The sequence below is a fragment of the Cetorhinus maximus genome, unplaced genomic scaffold (assembly GCF_964194155.1).
Source record: "Cetorhinus maximus unplaced genomic scaffold, sCetMax3.hap1.1 HAP1_SCAFFOLD_135, whole genome shotgun sequence".
Taxonomy (NCBI): domain Eukaryota; kingdom Metazoa; phylum Chordata; class Chondrichthyes; order Lamniformes; family Cetorhinidae; genus Cetorhinus; species Cetorhinus maximus.
Window position 1 is genome coordinate 684281 of NW_027596133.1, and position 16129 is coordinate 700409.

The 16129-nt window shown below is 45.8% G+C and overlaps 1 protein-coding gene across 1 annotated transcript in view; it reads right to left on the minus strand.

The window, feature by feature from the left end:
• Positions 1-16129, minus strand: part of LOC144672870 (SCO-spondin-like) — a 163001-nt gene that overhangs the window by 61165 nt on the left and 85707 nt on the right. Inside the window, exons 10-11 of the mRNA XM_078534859.1 lie at positions 10583-10717; positions 4608-4810 (exon numbers count right to left, since the gene is read on the minus strand). Of these exons, the coding sequence (XP_078390985.1) occupies positions 4608-4810; positions 10583-10717 (338 nt within the window). The remainder of the gene's footprint in view (positions 1-4607; positions 4811-10582; positions 10718-16129) is intronic.

Consider the following 16129-nt stretch of genomic DNA (forward strand, 5'->3'; position numbering starts at 1 on the left):
CTAAAAGTGAATTTGCAAAAGCATAAGTTACGTATCTAGGCCACACCATTGGACATGGTGAGGTGGCTCCGAGAGATGTGAAAGTCAAGGCTATCGTGGATTTCCCAGTGTCTATAACAAAATGAGAAGCTTTGAGATTTTGGGGCATGAGTGGGTTTTACTGGAAATTTGTATTAAATTTTAGCCAAGTGGTTGTTCCACTGACTGAACTATTAAAAAGGAACAATAAGTTTCAATGGACACAGGAGTGTCAGAAATCATTCGATAGTTTGAAAACTGTATTAACTATGACACCAGTGTTGGCAGTACCCAATTATGCCAAGCAATTCAAGTTGGCCATTGACGCAAGTGATATAGACATTGGGGCTGTTACAGAAAGATGACACTGGAATTGAAAAACCGATAGGGCATTTTTCACAGAAGCTGAACGTACAACAGAGAAGATATTCAACAATCGATAGAGAGTGTCTGAGTTTGGTGTTAGCATTGCAGCATTTTGAAATTTACATTGCAAGTTTTTGGGCAAATTTTGTAACAAAAGTGCAAGGCTTTTCAGATGGAGTCTATTATTACAACCATTTCATTTATGGATTATACATATTGCTGGAAGAGAAAATCTGTTCACAGGTGCATTATCAATTGTTTAAAGCTTAAAGGAAAATGGGACATTTAAAAAAAAACTTGGACACTGAACTGGAGTGATTTCTGTTGATACCAAGGAGTTGTATATATATAGTTATGTAAATGCATACATCTGGTAATGTAATAGTGTAATAAGTATAGGAGATGGTATGAGATGGGTTATTAAAATGAAGCCATCTTTTAGAATTATGACCGTTCATTTTTCAATAAGGAGGGGGATGTCATGAAGCTATTAATGCATATAATATTTTGGGAAATATTTTTCTTTTAGAGGTTTAGTCTTAACTGTATTAAAGCCAGTTAGTCTGGGTGCTTTGATGGGTATTAGTTTTGATATGTAAGAGAGTTGGCTGCATTTGCATTTTTTGAATGGAGCATTCAAGAAGTGGGGTGACAACTTGATGCCTTTCTAGCAGCTACCAAGCAATATGTTTATATTACTAATAAAATTGGTACAATGAATGAGGTTTCATTGTTAAAAGGTAAAGTTCGAAGAGGCTGTTGAGACAATGGGAATTTGAATTCAATCAGTGGCGGTGGGTATAATTTCAGTAGTTTTCGGGTGTGCAGGGTAGAGGCAATGTGAGATCAAAAGGCAGCTGGAAGCCTCCAACTGACTCCACAGTGAAAAGAACCTCATTCTGAATTTGTAAGGTGCAAATGCTTTGCCTGGTGTCTGGTTAAGTCTATGGGTTGTTGTTGCCTTAATGGAGATTAGTTTGGGAATTTGTTAAAAAGTTATGATAGTAGTAATTTGTAGCCATGTGTATATATATTTTAACCTGTGTAAATTAATAAAATGTTTCATTTAGTTTAATGTAAAACCTCGAGAGCTAATGGTCTGATTCCTGAGTTTAGAGTCGCATCTCAAACACAACACTTAAAATTATAGGTTATGACAGTTGTTTAAAGTTTCCCTCTGGGATTTTTAAATAACTCCGATTTACCAACTGCATCTGTCATAGCATGTCTCTGTTATAGCTATCAGATCGTACTTATTTATTTCTATTTGTGCTATAAGTTCATCTGTCTTGTTTCGAATGCTATGTGCATTTGAATACAGAGCCTTTAGTTATGTCCTTTTATTATCTTTGTAGCATCTGGCCTTATCTGCTGATTTACCCTTACATTTTTCCTCTGTGTCACGTTCTGTTTATCATTTCCCATATCAATACCTTTCTCTCTTGCCTTGTCTCTACACTTTGGTTTACCACATCTTCCCAAATTTGATCTCTTGCCCCCACTATTCAGTTTAAAACTCTCTCTACTTCCCTCGTTCTACAGCTCACCTGAACACTGGTCCCAGCACGGTTCAGGTGTAGACTGTCCCAATGGTACAGCCCCCACTTTCCCCAGTACTGGTGCCAGTATCCCATGAACAGGAACCCACTTCGCCCACATCAATCTCTGAGCCACACATTCATCTCGCTCAGTTTTTTTTACCCTTTGCCAATTTGCTCAAGTAATAATCCGGAGGTTATTATCTTTGAGGTTCTGCTTTTGAATTTGGTACCTAACTCCTCATACTCTCTGCAGAACCTCTTTCCTAATTATATCTCTGTCGTTGGTACCTACATGGACCATGACAACTGGATCCTCCCCCTCCCACTGCAAGTTCGTCTCCAGCCCTGAGCAGATGTCCCAAACCCTGGCACTGGGCAGGCAACACAGCCGTCTGGATTCTGGCTCTTTGCTGCAGAGAACAATGTTAATCCCCCTCACTACGCTGTCCCCTACCACAGCTACATTCCTTTTTGCTCCCCCAAGTTGAATGGTTTCCTGTACCATGGTGCCATGGTCAGTTTGTTCATCCACCCTGCAGCCCCCACCCACATCCAAACAAACTGAGAGAGCTTCAAACCTGTCTGACAATTGCAGGGGCTCACACTCCTACACTCCTGCTCTCTTATCCACTTACCTGCCTCACTCGCAGTCAGACCCACCTGTCCCTGACCACTGACCAAATCAGAAGACCCAATCCTAAGTGCTGTGACTGTCTCCTGGTGTAAAGCATCCAGGTAACTTTGCCCCTCCCTGATATGTCACAGTGTCTGGAGCTCAGCCTCCTAACCATTCTAACTTGGAAATATATCACCGTTCCTTCACTGTCACTGGGTCAAGATCCTGGAACTCCCTCCCTAACAGCGCTGTGGGTGTGCCGACACCACATGGGCTGCAACGGTTCAAGAGGGCAGCTCATCATCATCTTCTGAAGGGGAGTCAGCAGGTGAGTTAACTCATTGCAGGATTCCCAGGCTCTGACCTGCTCTTGTAGCCACAGTATTTATATGGCTGGTCCAGTTCAGTTTCCGATCAATGGTAACCCCCAGGATGTTGATAGTGGGGGATGTAGTGATGGTGATGCCATTGAACACCAAGGGGCAATGGTTGGATTCTCTCTTGTTGGAGATGGTCATTGCCTGACATTTGTGTGGTGTGAATGTTACTTGCGACTTGTCAGCCCAAGCCTGGATATTGTCCAGGTCTTGCTGCATTTGGACAGGGACTGCTTCAGTATCTGAGGAGTTGCGAATGGTGCTGAACATTGTGCAATCATCAGCGAACATCCCCACTTCTGACCTTATGATGGAAGGAAGGTCATTGCTAAAGCAGCTGAAGATGGTTGGGCCGAGGACACTACCCTGAGGAACTCCTGCAGTGATGTCCTGGGACTGAGATGACTGACCTCCAACAACCACAACCATCTTCCTTTGTGCTAGGTATGACCCAACCAGTAGAGAGTTTTCCCCCGACTCCCATTGACTCCAGTTTTGCCCGGGTTCCTTGATGCCACATCTGGACATTACTACCTATCAGGTCCAGCTTGCTGGTTTCCTTTCTTGCTCCCTAAATTCTGACCACATCCCTCTTTCTACCTATGTCACTGGAACTGAATTAGACCACGACTGTTGGATGCCCCGTCCCCTTGGAGGGCTCTGCAGCTTCTCAGTGACGTCCTTGACCCTGACACCAGGGAGGTGACACTCCATCCTGGAGTCACAGAAACACCTACCTCTCCCCCTAACTATCAAATTACCTATCACTATTGTACTTCCAGTGTTCCTCCTAGACTACTCCACATCAGAGCCACCTGTGGTGCCATGGACTTGCCTCTGGCTGCACCCCCCAGATGAACCATCACATACATCAATATTCAAACTGAACACAGGTTGGAGAGTGAGATGCACTCTGGGAACTCCTGCGCTATCTGCCTGGGCATTCTTGGCAGTCAGCCATTCCCTCTCTCTCTGCATAACCTTAAACTGTGTGGTGATTACCTCAACAAACATATCATCCACAAAACATCAGCCCCACAATGCGCCACGGTGATACCAGTTACTGCTCAAGCTCCGAAACCGAGACCTTGAGCTCCTCCAGCTGGTGAGAATTCCTGCACTTGTGGTTGCCGAGGATCTGAGAAGCAACCTGGCATTCCCAAATTGAACAGGATGCGCATTCCAAGAGACTGAGACTCCTTGCCATGCCTCCAGTCATTAGACTATTCGACTTTACTGGGCTAATTATTAACCAAGGTAATTTTAGGCTCCCACCACAGGACTGCAGTGAGTTCATGATTCCCACAAGTTTTCCTGGTTAATGATTTCCCACCAGAAAACCATTTCCCTTTTCTGATTTAGACTCTAAACAGTTTTAGTTAAACCTTTCCCACTTTTTACTCAATTTTATCAACAATATCTCCTCATTGAGAGAGAGTTGCTCCTCAGCACCAGAAATATGTTTCACATTAAGTAAAACAAAAATAATAAGTTACATGTAATTATATCAATACCTTTTACACAGGAAAATTATTTGTGCTGTGTTACACGATGGAGGGGGCAACGGCATCTTTAGGACACGGGAGTGGGGTATCAGAAGGTAAGAGGTTGAGGAGACCTGACCAACATCATATGTTTCCACTGCCCTCTGAACTCTTTGAATAGCCAATGAGAGCTGCCTGGACTCACCGAGCATGGGTGTGGAAGGTCTTCATTGTAAACCTCAGGACAGGTCTGGCTGACTCTCCAGGAATTCCCAAAACGATCAGATGTGGCTTCTACAATCCCTTGTCGGGTCATGAAGTCATTCTCTGCGTCTCCATCAAAATTACCACATAATCCACTCACTAGACCCTGGTACTGAGATTCCAGCTGCACATATACACGGGTACCTGCAAAGAGGAGAGAAATCGCTGAAAAACTACATTCTCCAGGATGCACTCAGTCTCTCACACTCTGTCACCATACTCTCGCACACACAGACAGGCGTGAACATATAATCACAATCACACACGTATGTTCACTTTCATTCAAATGGATTGGAAAACCACAATTTAACACCTCTATTCCAGAAAAGAGGGAGACAGAAAACAGGAAACTCTAGGCCAGTTAGTCTAACATCCGTCATTGGGAAAATGCTAGAATCCATTATTAAAGCGCAAATAGCAGGACATTTAGAAAATCATAATACAATCAGGCAGAGTCACCATGGTTTTGTGAAAGGAAAATCACATTTGATAAATGTATTAGAATGCTTTGATGATGTAACAAGCAGGGTGGATAAAGGGGAACCAGTAGATGTAGTATATCTGGATTCCCAAAACGCATTTGATAAAGTGTCAAGTAAAAGCTTCCTGCACAAGGTAAGAGCTCGAGGTTTTAGCAGTCATATGCTAGCATGGATAGAGGATTAGCTAACAAACAGGAACCAGAAAGTCAGGATAAATTAGTCATTTTCAGGTTGGCAAACTGTGACAAGTGGAGCGCCACAGGGATCAGTGCCGGGTCCTCAACTATTTACAATTTATATCGATGATTTGAATAAAGGGACAGACTGTGTTGTGGCCAAATTTCTGATGATGCAAAGATAGATAACGCTTCAGATTCTGGATGAACAGTCTGGGATCAACAGTGTTTGGGATTCCGGATGAACAGTCCTGGGATTGACAATGTTTGGGATTTTGGATGAACAGTCTGGGATCAACAGTGTTTGGGATTCTGGATGAACAGTCTGGGATTGACAATGTCTGGGATTCCGGATGAACAGTCTGGGATTGACAATGTCTGGGATTTTGGATGAACAGTCTGGGATTGACAATGTCTGGGATTCCGGATGAACAGTCTGGGATTGACAATGTCTGGGATTTTGGATGAACAGTCTGGGATTGACAATGTCTGGGATTTTGGATGAACAGTCTGGGATTGACAATGTCTGGGATTCCGGATGAACAGTCTGGGATTGGCAGTATTTGGGATTGCGGATGAACAGTCTGGGATTGACAGTATTTGGGAGTCTGGATGAATAATCTGGGATTGACAGTGTTTGGGATTCTGGATGAACAATCTGGGATTGACAGTATTTGGGATTCCGGATGAACAGTCTGGGATTGATAATGTCTGGGATTCCGGATGAGTTGAGTCCAGGATTGGTGGTCATTCCCACTGAACAGCATCCATCTGATTTCGCTATCTCTCTTCACACATATTCTGAGCTGAGAGTTCGATCAGTGTGGGACAGAATTGAGTCTGGGAAGAGTGTCCTGCAGTCAGCATCGCGGTGAAGCAGTCTGGGAAGAATGTCCTGCAGTCAGCATCACAGTGAAGCAGTCTGGAAAGAGTGTCCTGCAGTCAGCATCACGGTGAAGCAGTCTGGAAAGAGTGTCCTGCAGTCAGCATCACGGTGAAGCAGTCTGGGAAGAGTGTCCTGCAGTCAGCATCGCAGTGAAGCAGTCTGGGAAGAGTGTCCTGCAGTCAGCATCGCAGTGAAGCAGTCTGGGAAGAGTGTCCTGCAGTCAGCATCGCGGTGAAGCAGTCTGGGAAGAGTGTCCTGCAGTCAATTCTTGTTGAATATAATAAGAGTGACATCACAAAACAGCGTGAGAGAGCGATGGAGATCAGAACCAGCGCGAGTGCGGGGAAGCTTCAAAAAGTGACGTCAGCACAAAGGTGAGAGCTGATTGGTGAGTAATGTGTAAGTGTTTTTCTCCAGTTTAAAATAGATTAAGCTAAGGAAAGGTAAGAGTTCTAGTTTTAATTTAAAGTACATAAATAATTTGATGTTTTTTTTACTGTATTTAACTTAAAGTAAGGGTTTTTTTTCAACTAGAGGCATGACAGGGCAGCTCAGTCCCGTGTTATGTACCGCCTGCAACATGTGGGAAGTCCTAGACGCTCCTTGTGCTCTGACCGACCACGTGTGCAGGAAGTGCCGTCAACTGAAGCGACATGATCTCCGAGTTTCAGAGCTGGAGCGGCAGCTGGAGGCACTGAGGTGCATCCGTGAGGCTGAGAGTTTCGGGGGTAGCACATTTTTAGACGTGGTCACCCCACAGCTTATGGAAGTGCAGACAGAGAGGGAATGGGTGACCATCAGTCAGAAGAAAGGTGTCAGGCAGGTAGTCAGGAAATCCCCAGGGTGCATCTCGCTCGAGAACCGTTTTTCTGTGTTGGAAAATGGTGAGAGTGACGGTTCCTCTGGGGGGCGCAGCCACGCTCATGGCACTGGGAGTGGCTCAGCTGCACAGGGAGTGGGGGAGGAAAAAGAGGGGAAGAGCAATAGTGGTTGGAGACTCGGTAGTAAGGGGAACAGACAGACATTTCTGCGGCCGTAGACGTGACTCCAGGATGGTATGTTGGTTCCCTGGTGCCAGAGTCAAGATGTCACTGGATAAGTGGCAGAGGGTGAAGGGGGGACATGAGGAAGAACTTTTTTACGCAGAGGGTAGTGGGTGTCTGGAATTCGCTGCCCAAGTTGGTGGTAGAGGCAGAAACTCTAAACTCTTTTAAAAAGTGCCTGGATCTGCACCTTAAGTGCTGTAAGCTGCAGGGCTATGGGCCGGGTGCAGGAAGGTGGGATTAGAAAGGGCAACTGGGTGTCCTCGGGCTGGCATGGACAAGATGGGCCAAATGGCCTCCTTCTGTGCTGTAACTTTTCTATGGTTCTATGTCACTGAACGGCTGCAGGGCATTCTAATGGGGGAGGGCAAACAGACAGAGGTCGTGGTACATATTGGTACCAACGACATAGGTAGAAAGAGGGATGAGGTCCTGTAAGCAGAAATTAGGGAGCTAGGAAGCAGATTAAAAAACAGGACCTCAAAGGTAGTAACCTCTGGATTACTTTTGGTGCCAAGTGCTAGTGAGTATAGAAATAGGAGGTTAGTCCAGATGAATGCATGGCTGGAGAGATGGTGCAGGAGAGAGGGCTTTAGATTTCTGGGACATTGGGGTCGTTTCTGGGGGCGGTGGGACCTGTACAAGGCGGACGGGTTGTATCTGAACCGGAATGGGACCAAAATCCTTGCGGGGATGTTTGCTAGCGCTGTTGGGAAGGGTTTAAACTAACTTGGCAGGGAGATGGGATCCTGAGAGGAGGTTCAGCAGGGGGAGATGCACAGCCAAAATTAGAAGAGAGAGCAAGTGAGTCTGGAAGGCATAGAAATTATAGGCCAGTTAAGGCACAAGGGGGTTTGGCAAGGTTGGATGGTATTTATTTTAATGCAAGGAGTCTGACGAATAAGGCGGATGAGTTGAGGGCACAAATTAACACATGGAATTTTGATGTCATTGCTGTCACAGAGACATGGTTGAGAGAGGGGCAGGATTGGCAGCTCAATATTCCAGGATATAGTGTCTTCAGGTGGGACAGAAGGAAATAGGGAGAGTACAGGGCCAACATATTCCAGTAAAGACAAAGGGTGGGACCAACAAACCCAGGGAACCCTGGATGTCGAGGGATATACAGGATTGGATAAAGAGAAAAAGGGAGGCTTATGGCAGATACCAAGGGCTTAAAACAGTGGAAGCCCTAGAGGAGTATAGAATGTGCAGGGGGAACTTAAAAAGGAAATTAGGAGAGCAAAAAGGGGGCATGAAAAAACATTAGCAGGTAAAATAAAGGAAAATCCAAAGTTATTTTTCAAGCACATTAAGAGTAAGAGGATAACTAGGGAAAGAGTAGAGCCCATTAAGGACCATAGTGGTAATTTGTGTGTGGAGCCGGAAGACGTAGGTAGGGTTCTAAATGAATACTTTGTGTTGGTGTTCACAAGTGAGAGGGACGACGTGGGTATGGAAATCAGGCAGAAGGACTGTGATATAATGAAAGAAATAGAAAGGGAGGAGGTTCTAAGTGGTCTGGCAGGCTTAAAAGTAGATAAATCTCCAGGCCCGGATGAAATGTATCCCAGGCTGTTGAGTGAGGCAAGGGAGGAGATAGCAGGGGCGCTGGCAATAATTTTCAATACCTCTCTGGCCACAGGAGAGGTGCCTGAGGACTGCAGGACAACCAATGTGGTACCGTTATTCAAGAAGGGAGGGAGGGATAAACCAGGGAACTACAGGCCAGTCAGTCTAACCTCAGTGGTGGAGAAACTATTGGAAGCAATTCTGAGGGACAGAATTAATCTACACTTGGAGAGGCAGGGATTAATCAAGGACAGTCAGCATGGTTTTGTTAAGGGGAGGTCATGTCTGACCAATTTGATTGAATTTTTCGAAGAGGTGACCAGGTGTGTAGATGAGGGCAATGCATTTGACGTAGTCTACTTGGACTTCATCAAAGCTTTTGATAAGGTCCCACATGGGAGACTGATAACGAAGGTAAGAGCCCACGGGATCTAAGGCAATTTGGCAAATTGGATCCAGAATTGGCTGAGTGACAGGAAGCAGAGGGTGATGGTCGAGGGGTATTTTTGTGACTGGATGCCTGTGACCAGTGGGGTTCCACAGGGATCAGTGTTGGGTCCCTTGCTGTTTGTGGTATATATAAACAATTTAGAATTGAATGTAGGAGGGTTGATCCCTGAGTTTGCAGATGACACAAAAATTGGTTGGGTGGTAAATAGTGAGGAGGATAGCCTTAGATTACAGGAGGATATAGATGGGCTGGTCAGATGGGCTGATCAGTGGCAAATGGAATTTAATCCAGATAAGTGTGAGGTGATGCACTTGGGCAGGACAAACAAGGCACAGGAATACATGATGAATGGTAGGACCCTGGGAGGTACCGAGGATCAGAGGGACCTTGGTGTGCATGTCCACCGGTCCCTTAAGGTAGCGGGACAGGTAGATAAGGTGGTTAAGAAGGCATATGGGATACTTGCCTTTATTAGCTGAGGCATAGAATATAAGAGCAGGGAGGTTATGCTGGAACTGTACAAAACGCTGGTTAGGCCACAGCTAGAGTATTGCGTGCAGTTCTGGAATCCACATTATAGGAAGGATGTGATTGCACTAGAGAAAGTGCAGAGGAGATTTACCAGGATGTTGCCTGGGCTGGAGAGTTTTAGTTATGAGGAGAGATTGGATAGACTGGGTTTATTTTCCCTGGAGCAGAGGAGATTGAGGGGGGACATGATTGAGGTGTATAAAATTATGAGGGGCATAGATAGGGTAGATAGGAAGGAACTTTTCCCCTTGGTGGAGGGATCAATAACCAGGGGGCATAGATTTAAAGTCAGGGGCAGGAGGTTTAGAGGGGGTGTGAGGAAGAATGTTTTCACCCAGAGGGTGGTGGGAATCTGGAACTCACTGCCTGAAAGGGTGGTAGAGGCAGAAACCCTCATAACATTTAAGAAGTATTTGGATGTGCACTTGCGATGCCATGGCAGACAAGGCTATGGGCCTAGTGCTGGAAAATGGGATTAGAATAGTTAGGTACTTGTTTGACCAGCACAGGCTCAATGGGCCAAAGGGCCTTTTTCTGTTCTGTAGACCTCTATGACTCTAGGACTCTAATTCCAGGCAGTTTGTGCCGCTTCTGGACATGGGCATTTGTATTTTCAGGGAGTACGGAGCGGAAGGAAATTGACTGAGCTGAGATTCCGGTTAGCTTTTGTTGTACTCAGTGTGATTGGGTGGAATTTCTGTAAGAGCCTTCAATCAGGCTCAATATGACCTGAGATTCTTCACAGTCATAAAGCTTCAGCTCAAATACTACTCACCTCCATCCCAGAGGACTGTCAATCCCAAATTTGTGACGACAGATACAAAGAGGCCTGCTTGATGGAGAGAGAGTCCACTCCCACTATACAGCTTGGGCAGCTTCACTCCAACACCATTGACCATGACATCCTTCCCTATGCAGAGCAGAGTCACCAAATTACAATACACACTGAGTGATAGCTTTTCCTTTATTCATTCACAGAATCACAGAATCACACAGTGCAGAAGAGGCCCTTCGGCCCATTGAGTCTGCACCGACACGTGAGAAACACTTGACCTACCAACCTAATCCCATTTACCAGCACTTGGCCCATAGCCTTGAATGTTGTGACGTGCCAAGTGCTCATCCAGGTACTTTTTAAAGGATGTGAGGCAACCCACCTCCACCACCCTCCCAGGCAGTGCATTCCAGACCGTCACCACCCTCTGGGTAAAAAGGTTTTTCCTCACATCCCCCCTAAACCTCCTGCCCCTCACCTTGAACTTATGTCCCCTTGTGACTGACCCTTCAACTAAGGGGAACAGCTGCTCCCTATCCACCCTGTCCATGCCCCTCATAATCTTGTACACCTCGATCAGGTCGCCCCTCAGTCTTCTCTGCTCCAACAAAAACAACCCAAGTCTATCCAACCTCTCTTCATAACTTAAATGTTTCATCCCAGGCAACATCCTGGTGAATCTCCTCTGCACCCCCTCCAGTGCAATCACATCCTTCCTATAATGTGGCGACCAGAACTGCACACAGTACTCCAGCTGTGGCCTCACCAAGGTTCTATACAACTCCAACATGACCTCCCAACTTTTGTAATCTATGCTTCGATTGATAAAGGCAAGTGTCCCATATGCCTTTTTCACCATCCCACTAACATGCCCCTCTGCTTTCAGAGATCTATGGACACACATGCCAAGATCCCTTTGTTCCTCAGAACTTCCTAGTGTCATGCCGTTCATTGAATACCTCCTTGTCAAATTACTCCTTTTAAAGTGTATCACCTCACACTTTTCAGGGTTAAATTCCATCTGCCACTCATCTGCCCATTTGACCATCCCGTCTATATTTTCCTGTAGCCCAAGGCACTCAACCTCACTGTTAACTACCTGGCCAATCTTTGTGTCATCCGCAAACTTACTAATCCTACCCCCCACATAGTCATCTATGTTGTTTATATAAATAACAAATAATAGGGGACCCACCACAGATCCCTGTGGTGCGCCACTGGACACTGGCTTCCAGTTACTGAAGCATCCTTCTGTCATCACCCTCTGTCTCCTACAACTAAGCCAATTTTGAATCCACCTTATCTAATTACCCTGCATCCTATGTGTATTTACCTTCTTTATAAGTCTCCCATGTGGGTCCTTGTCAAAGGTTTTGCTGAAATCCATATAAACTGCATCATCTACACACCTGGTCACCCCCTCAAAAAATTCAATCAAAATTGATAGGCATGACCTCCTTCTGACAAAGCCATGCTGAATATCCCTGATCAAACCTTGCCTCACCAAGTGGAGATAGACTCATTCACGGGATGTGAGCTTCACTGGCTGGGCCAGCATTTATTAACAATCCCTAGTTGCCCTTGAGAAGGTATTGGTGAGCTGCCTTCTTGAACCGCTGCAGTCCATGTGGTGTAGGTACACCTACAATGCAGTTAGGGAGGGGGTTCCAGAATTTTGACCCAGTGACAGTGAAGGAACGGTGATATATTTCCAAGTCAGGATGGTGAGTGACTTGGAGGTGAACTTCCAGATGGTGGTGTTCCCAATGATCTGCTCCTCTTGTCCTTCTAAATGGTAGTGGTGGGTTTGGAAGGTGCTGTCTAAGGAGCCTTGTTGAATTCCTGTAGTGGATCTAGTAGATGGTACACACTGCTGCTACTGTGTGTTGTTGGTGGAGGGAGTGAATGTTTGTGGATGTGGTGCCAATCAAGCGGGCTGCTTTGTCCTGGACAGTGTCAAGCTTCTTGAGTGTTGTGGGAGCTACACTCATCCAGGCAAGTGGGGAGTATTCCATCACACTCCTGACTTGTGCCTTGAGGAGAGGTTTTATGGAGTCAGGAGATGAGTTACTCTCCGCAGGATTCCCAGTCTTTGACCTGCTCTTATAGCCACAGTATTATTATGTTTGTCCAGTTCAGCTTCTGGTCAATTGTAACCCCAGGAAGTTGATAATGGCAGATTCAGTGATGTTAATGCCATTGAATGTCAAGGGGAGATGGTTAGATTCTCTGTTTATGGGGTTGGTCATTGCCTGGCACTTGCCACTTGTCAGCCCAAGCCTGGATATTGCCCAGGTCTTGCTGCATTTGGACATGGACTGCTTCAGTATCCGAGGAGTCGCAAATGGTGCTGAACTTTGTGCAATCATCAGTGAACATCCCCACTTCTGACTTTATGATGGAAGGAAAGTCATTGATGAATCAGCTGAAGATGGTTGGGCCAAGGACACTACCCTGAGGAACTCCTGCAGTGATGTCCTGGAGCTGAGAGAATTGACCTCCAACAACCACAATCATCTTCCTTTGTGTTAGGTATGACTCCAACCAGTGGAGAGTTTTCCCCCTGATTCCCATTGACTCCAGTTTTGCTAGGGCTCCTTGATGCCACACTCGGTCAAATGCTGCCTTGATGTCAAGGGCAGTCACTCTCACCTCACCTCGGAAGTTCAGCTCTTTTGTCCATATTTGAACCAAGGCTGTAATGAGGTCAGGAGCTGAGTGACCCTGGCGGAACCCAAACAGAAGAGATTATTGCTAAGCAAGTGCCGCATAGTACTGTTAATGACCCTTTCCATTACCTTACTGATGTGGTGGTAATTGGCTGGCTTGGATTTGTCCTGTTTTGTGTGTACAGGACATACCTGGGCAATTTTCCACATAGATGGGTAGATGCCAGTGTTGTAGCTGTACTGGAACAGCTTGGCTAGGGGCACGGCAAGTTCTGGAGCACAAGTCTTCAGTACTATTGCCGCAATATTGTCAGGGCCCATAGCCTTTGCAGTATCCAGTGTCTTCAGCCATTTCTTGATATTACGTGGAGTGAATCGAATTGGCTGAAGACTGGCATCTGTGATGCTGGGGACCTCCGGAGGAGGCTGAGATGGATCATCCACTCGGCATTTCTGCCTGAAGATTGTAGCAAATGCTTCAGCCTTATCTTTTACACTGATGTGCTGGGCTCCCCCATCATTGAGGATGGAGATATTTGTGGAGCCTCCTCCTCCAGTGAGTTGTTTAACTGTCCACCACCATTCACGACTGGATGTGGCAGGACTGCAGGGTTTAGATCTGACCCATTGGTTGTTGAATCACTTAGCTGTGTCTATCATTTGCTGCCTTTGCTGTTTGGCACACAAGTATCCCTGTGTTATAGCTTCATCAGGTTAACACCTCATTTTTAGGTATGCCTGGTGTTGCTCCTGGCATGCCCTCCTGCACTCTTCATTGAACCAGGGTTAATCCCTCAGTTTGATGGTAATGGTAGAGTGGGGGATATGCTGGGCCATGATTGTGTTCGAGTACAATTCTGCTGCTGCTGATGGCCCACAGCACCTCATGGATGCCCAGTCTTGAGTTGCTATATCTGTTTGAAATCTATCCCATTTAGCACGGTGGTAGTGTCACACAACACGATGGAGGGTATCCTCAATGTGAAGGCGGGATTTCGTCTCCACAATGACTGTGTGGTGGTCACTCCTACCGATACTGTCATGGACAGATGCATCTGCGGCAGGCAGGTTGGTGAGGATGAGTTCAAGTATGTTTTTCCCTCTTGTTGGTTCCCTCACCACCTGCCGCAGACCCAGTCTAGCAGCTGTGTCCTTAGGACTCAGCCAGCTCGGTCAGTAGTGGAGCTACCGAGCCACTCTTGGTGATGGACATTGAAGTCCCCCACCCAGAGTACATTCTGCACCCTTGCCACCCTCAGTGCTTCCTCCAAGTGGTGTTCAACATGGAGAAGCACTGATTCATCAGCTGAGGGAGGGCGGTACATGGTAATCAGCAGGAGGTTTCCTTGCCCACGTTTGACCTGATGCCATAAGACTTCATGAGGTCTGGAGTCGATGTTGAGGAATCTCAGGGCTACTCCCTCCTGACTGTATCCCACTGTCCCGCCACCTCTGCTGGGTCTGTCCTGCCAGTGGGACAGGACATACCCAGGGATGGTAATGGTTGTGTTTGGGACATCATCTGTGAGATCTGATTCCCTGAGTCGATTTCTGTCTTGAACATGCTCAATGATTGAGCTTCCACATCTCTGGGCTAGATACATTTCAAAGATTCACCACCCTCTGAGTGAAGAAATTCCTCCTCATTTCAGTCCCAAATGGCCTACCCCTAATCATGAGATTTTATCCCGTGATTTTAGACTCACCAACCAGGGGAAACACCCTGTTCACATTTACCCTTTCACCCCCTTTAAGAATTTTCTCACTTTCAATGAAAGCACCCACATTCTTTGAAACTCTAAAGAATACCGGCCCAGGTTCCTCCATCTCTCCTCTTTGAACAGTCTCTCCATCCCCGAGCTCAACTGGTGAATCTTCATTTGACTTTCCCGAAGAACTCAATCAAGTTAGACACAAATTTCATGCTGAAATCCATGCTGAGTAAGGTCCCATCTGTTTTATTTTGTGGTGCGTGGTGCCTTTAAGTTATTTTATGCAGGATCTTCCAGAGAATGAGCTGTGCTCAACCTGCACGATACTGTTTGGGTTGCTGCCTGGTTTGTGGATTTTCAATAGAACATTGATGCTGACAGGAATTTATTAGCCCATACTTTTCCAAAATTCATTTCATCTCAGATTATTGTCTCTAACTGTTTCCCCACCCTGCCACTCATCTGATAAGCTTACAGATGCTCATTTATCTGTCCACCTTGATTTACATATGGGTGTTTGTTAGAACTCAGATAGCCAGGCGATGAAGGATCAAGCACTGGAGCCGAATCTTTCTTCACTTTGAAGTGATTATTCCCAGATACACTGTGCACATCTTTCAGCTGCTCCGACACATCTGAACACCAGTGGACCCTCAGTTAATACCTGAACACAATTAACATTCAATTGATGTACAATTGTCAGGTGTGTAATAGTTGCAGTCCTCTGTGTTAACTGGATCCATGCCAGTTGTGAAGTAAAACTAAGACACAGAGCGTTTCCTTGCTGAGGGAATATATTGACTTTGTTCAGAGTCAACAATCCTCAAATACACCCAGTGTCCCAGCAATCCCCTATATATATGTGTTCAAATACCCGTCACCTGTTTCCCTTAACAATGTAATTGGCATTAACAAACCTTAACAATGTAATTGTTCTGTAATCACCACCTCTCACCCGCTGTAACTGAAGAGGATTGGAAGATTATGGTCGAAGTCTCTACTATCTCCACATTTCCTTCCCTCAGTAACCTCTGATCCAACCCATCTGGACCAGGTGACTTTTCTACTTTGAGCGCTGCCAACATTTTAAGTACCTCCTGTTTAACTATTTTATCCTGTCCAGTACCAATACTGTCTCCCCCTTTACTGCATCATTGGCAGCATCC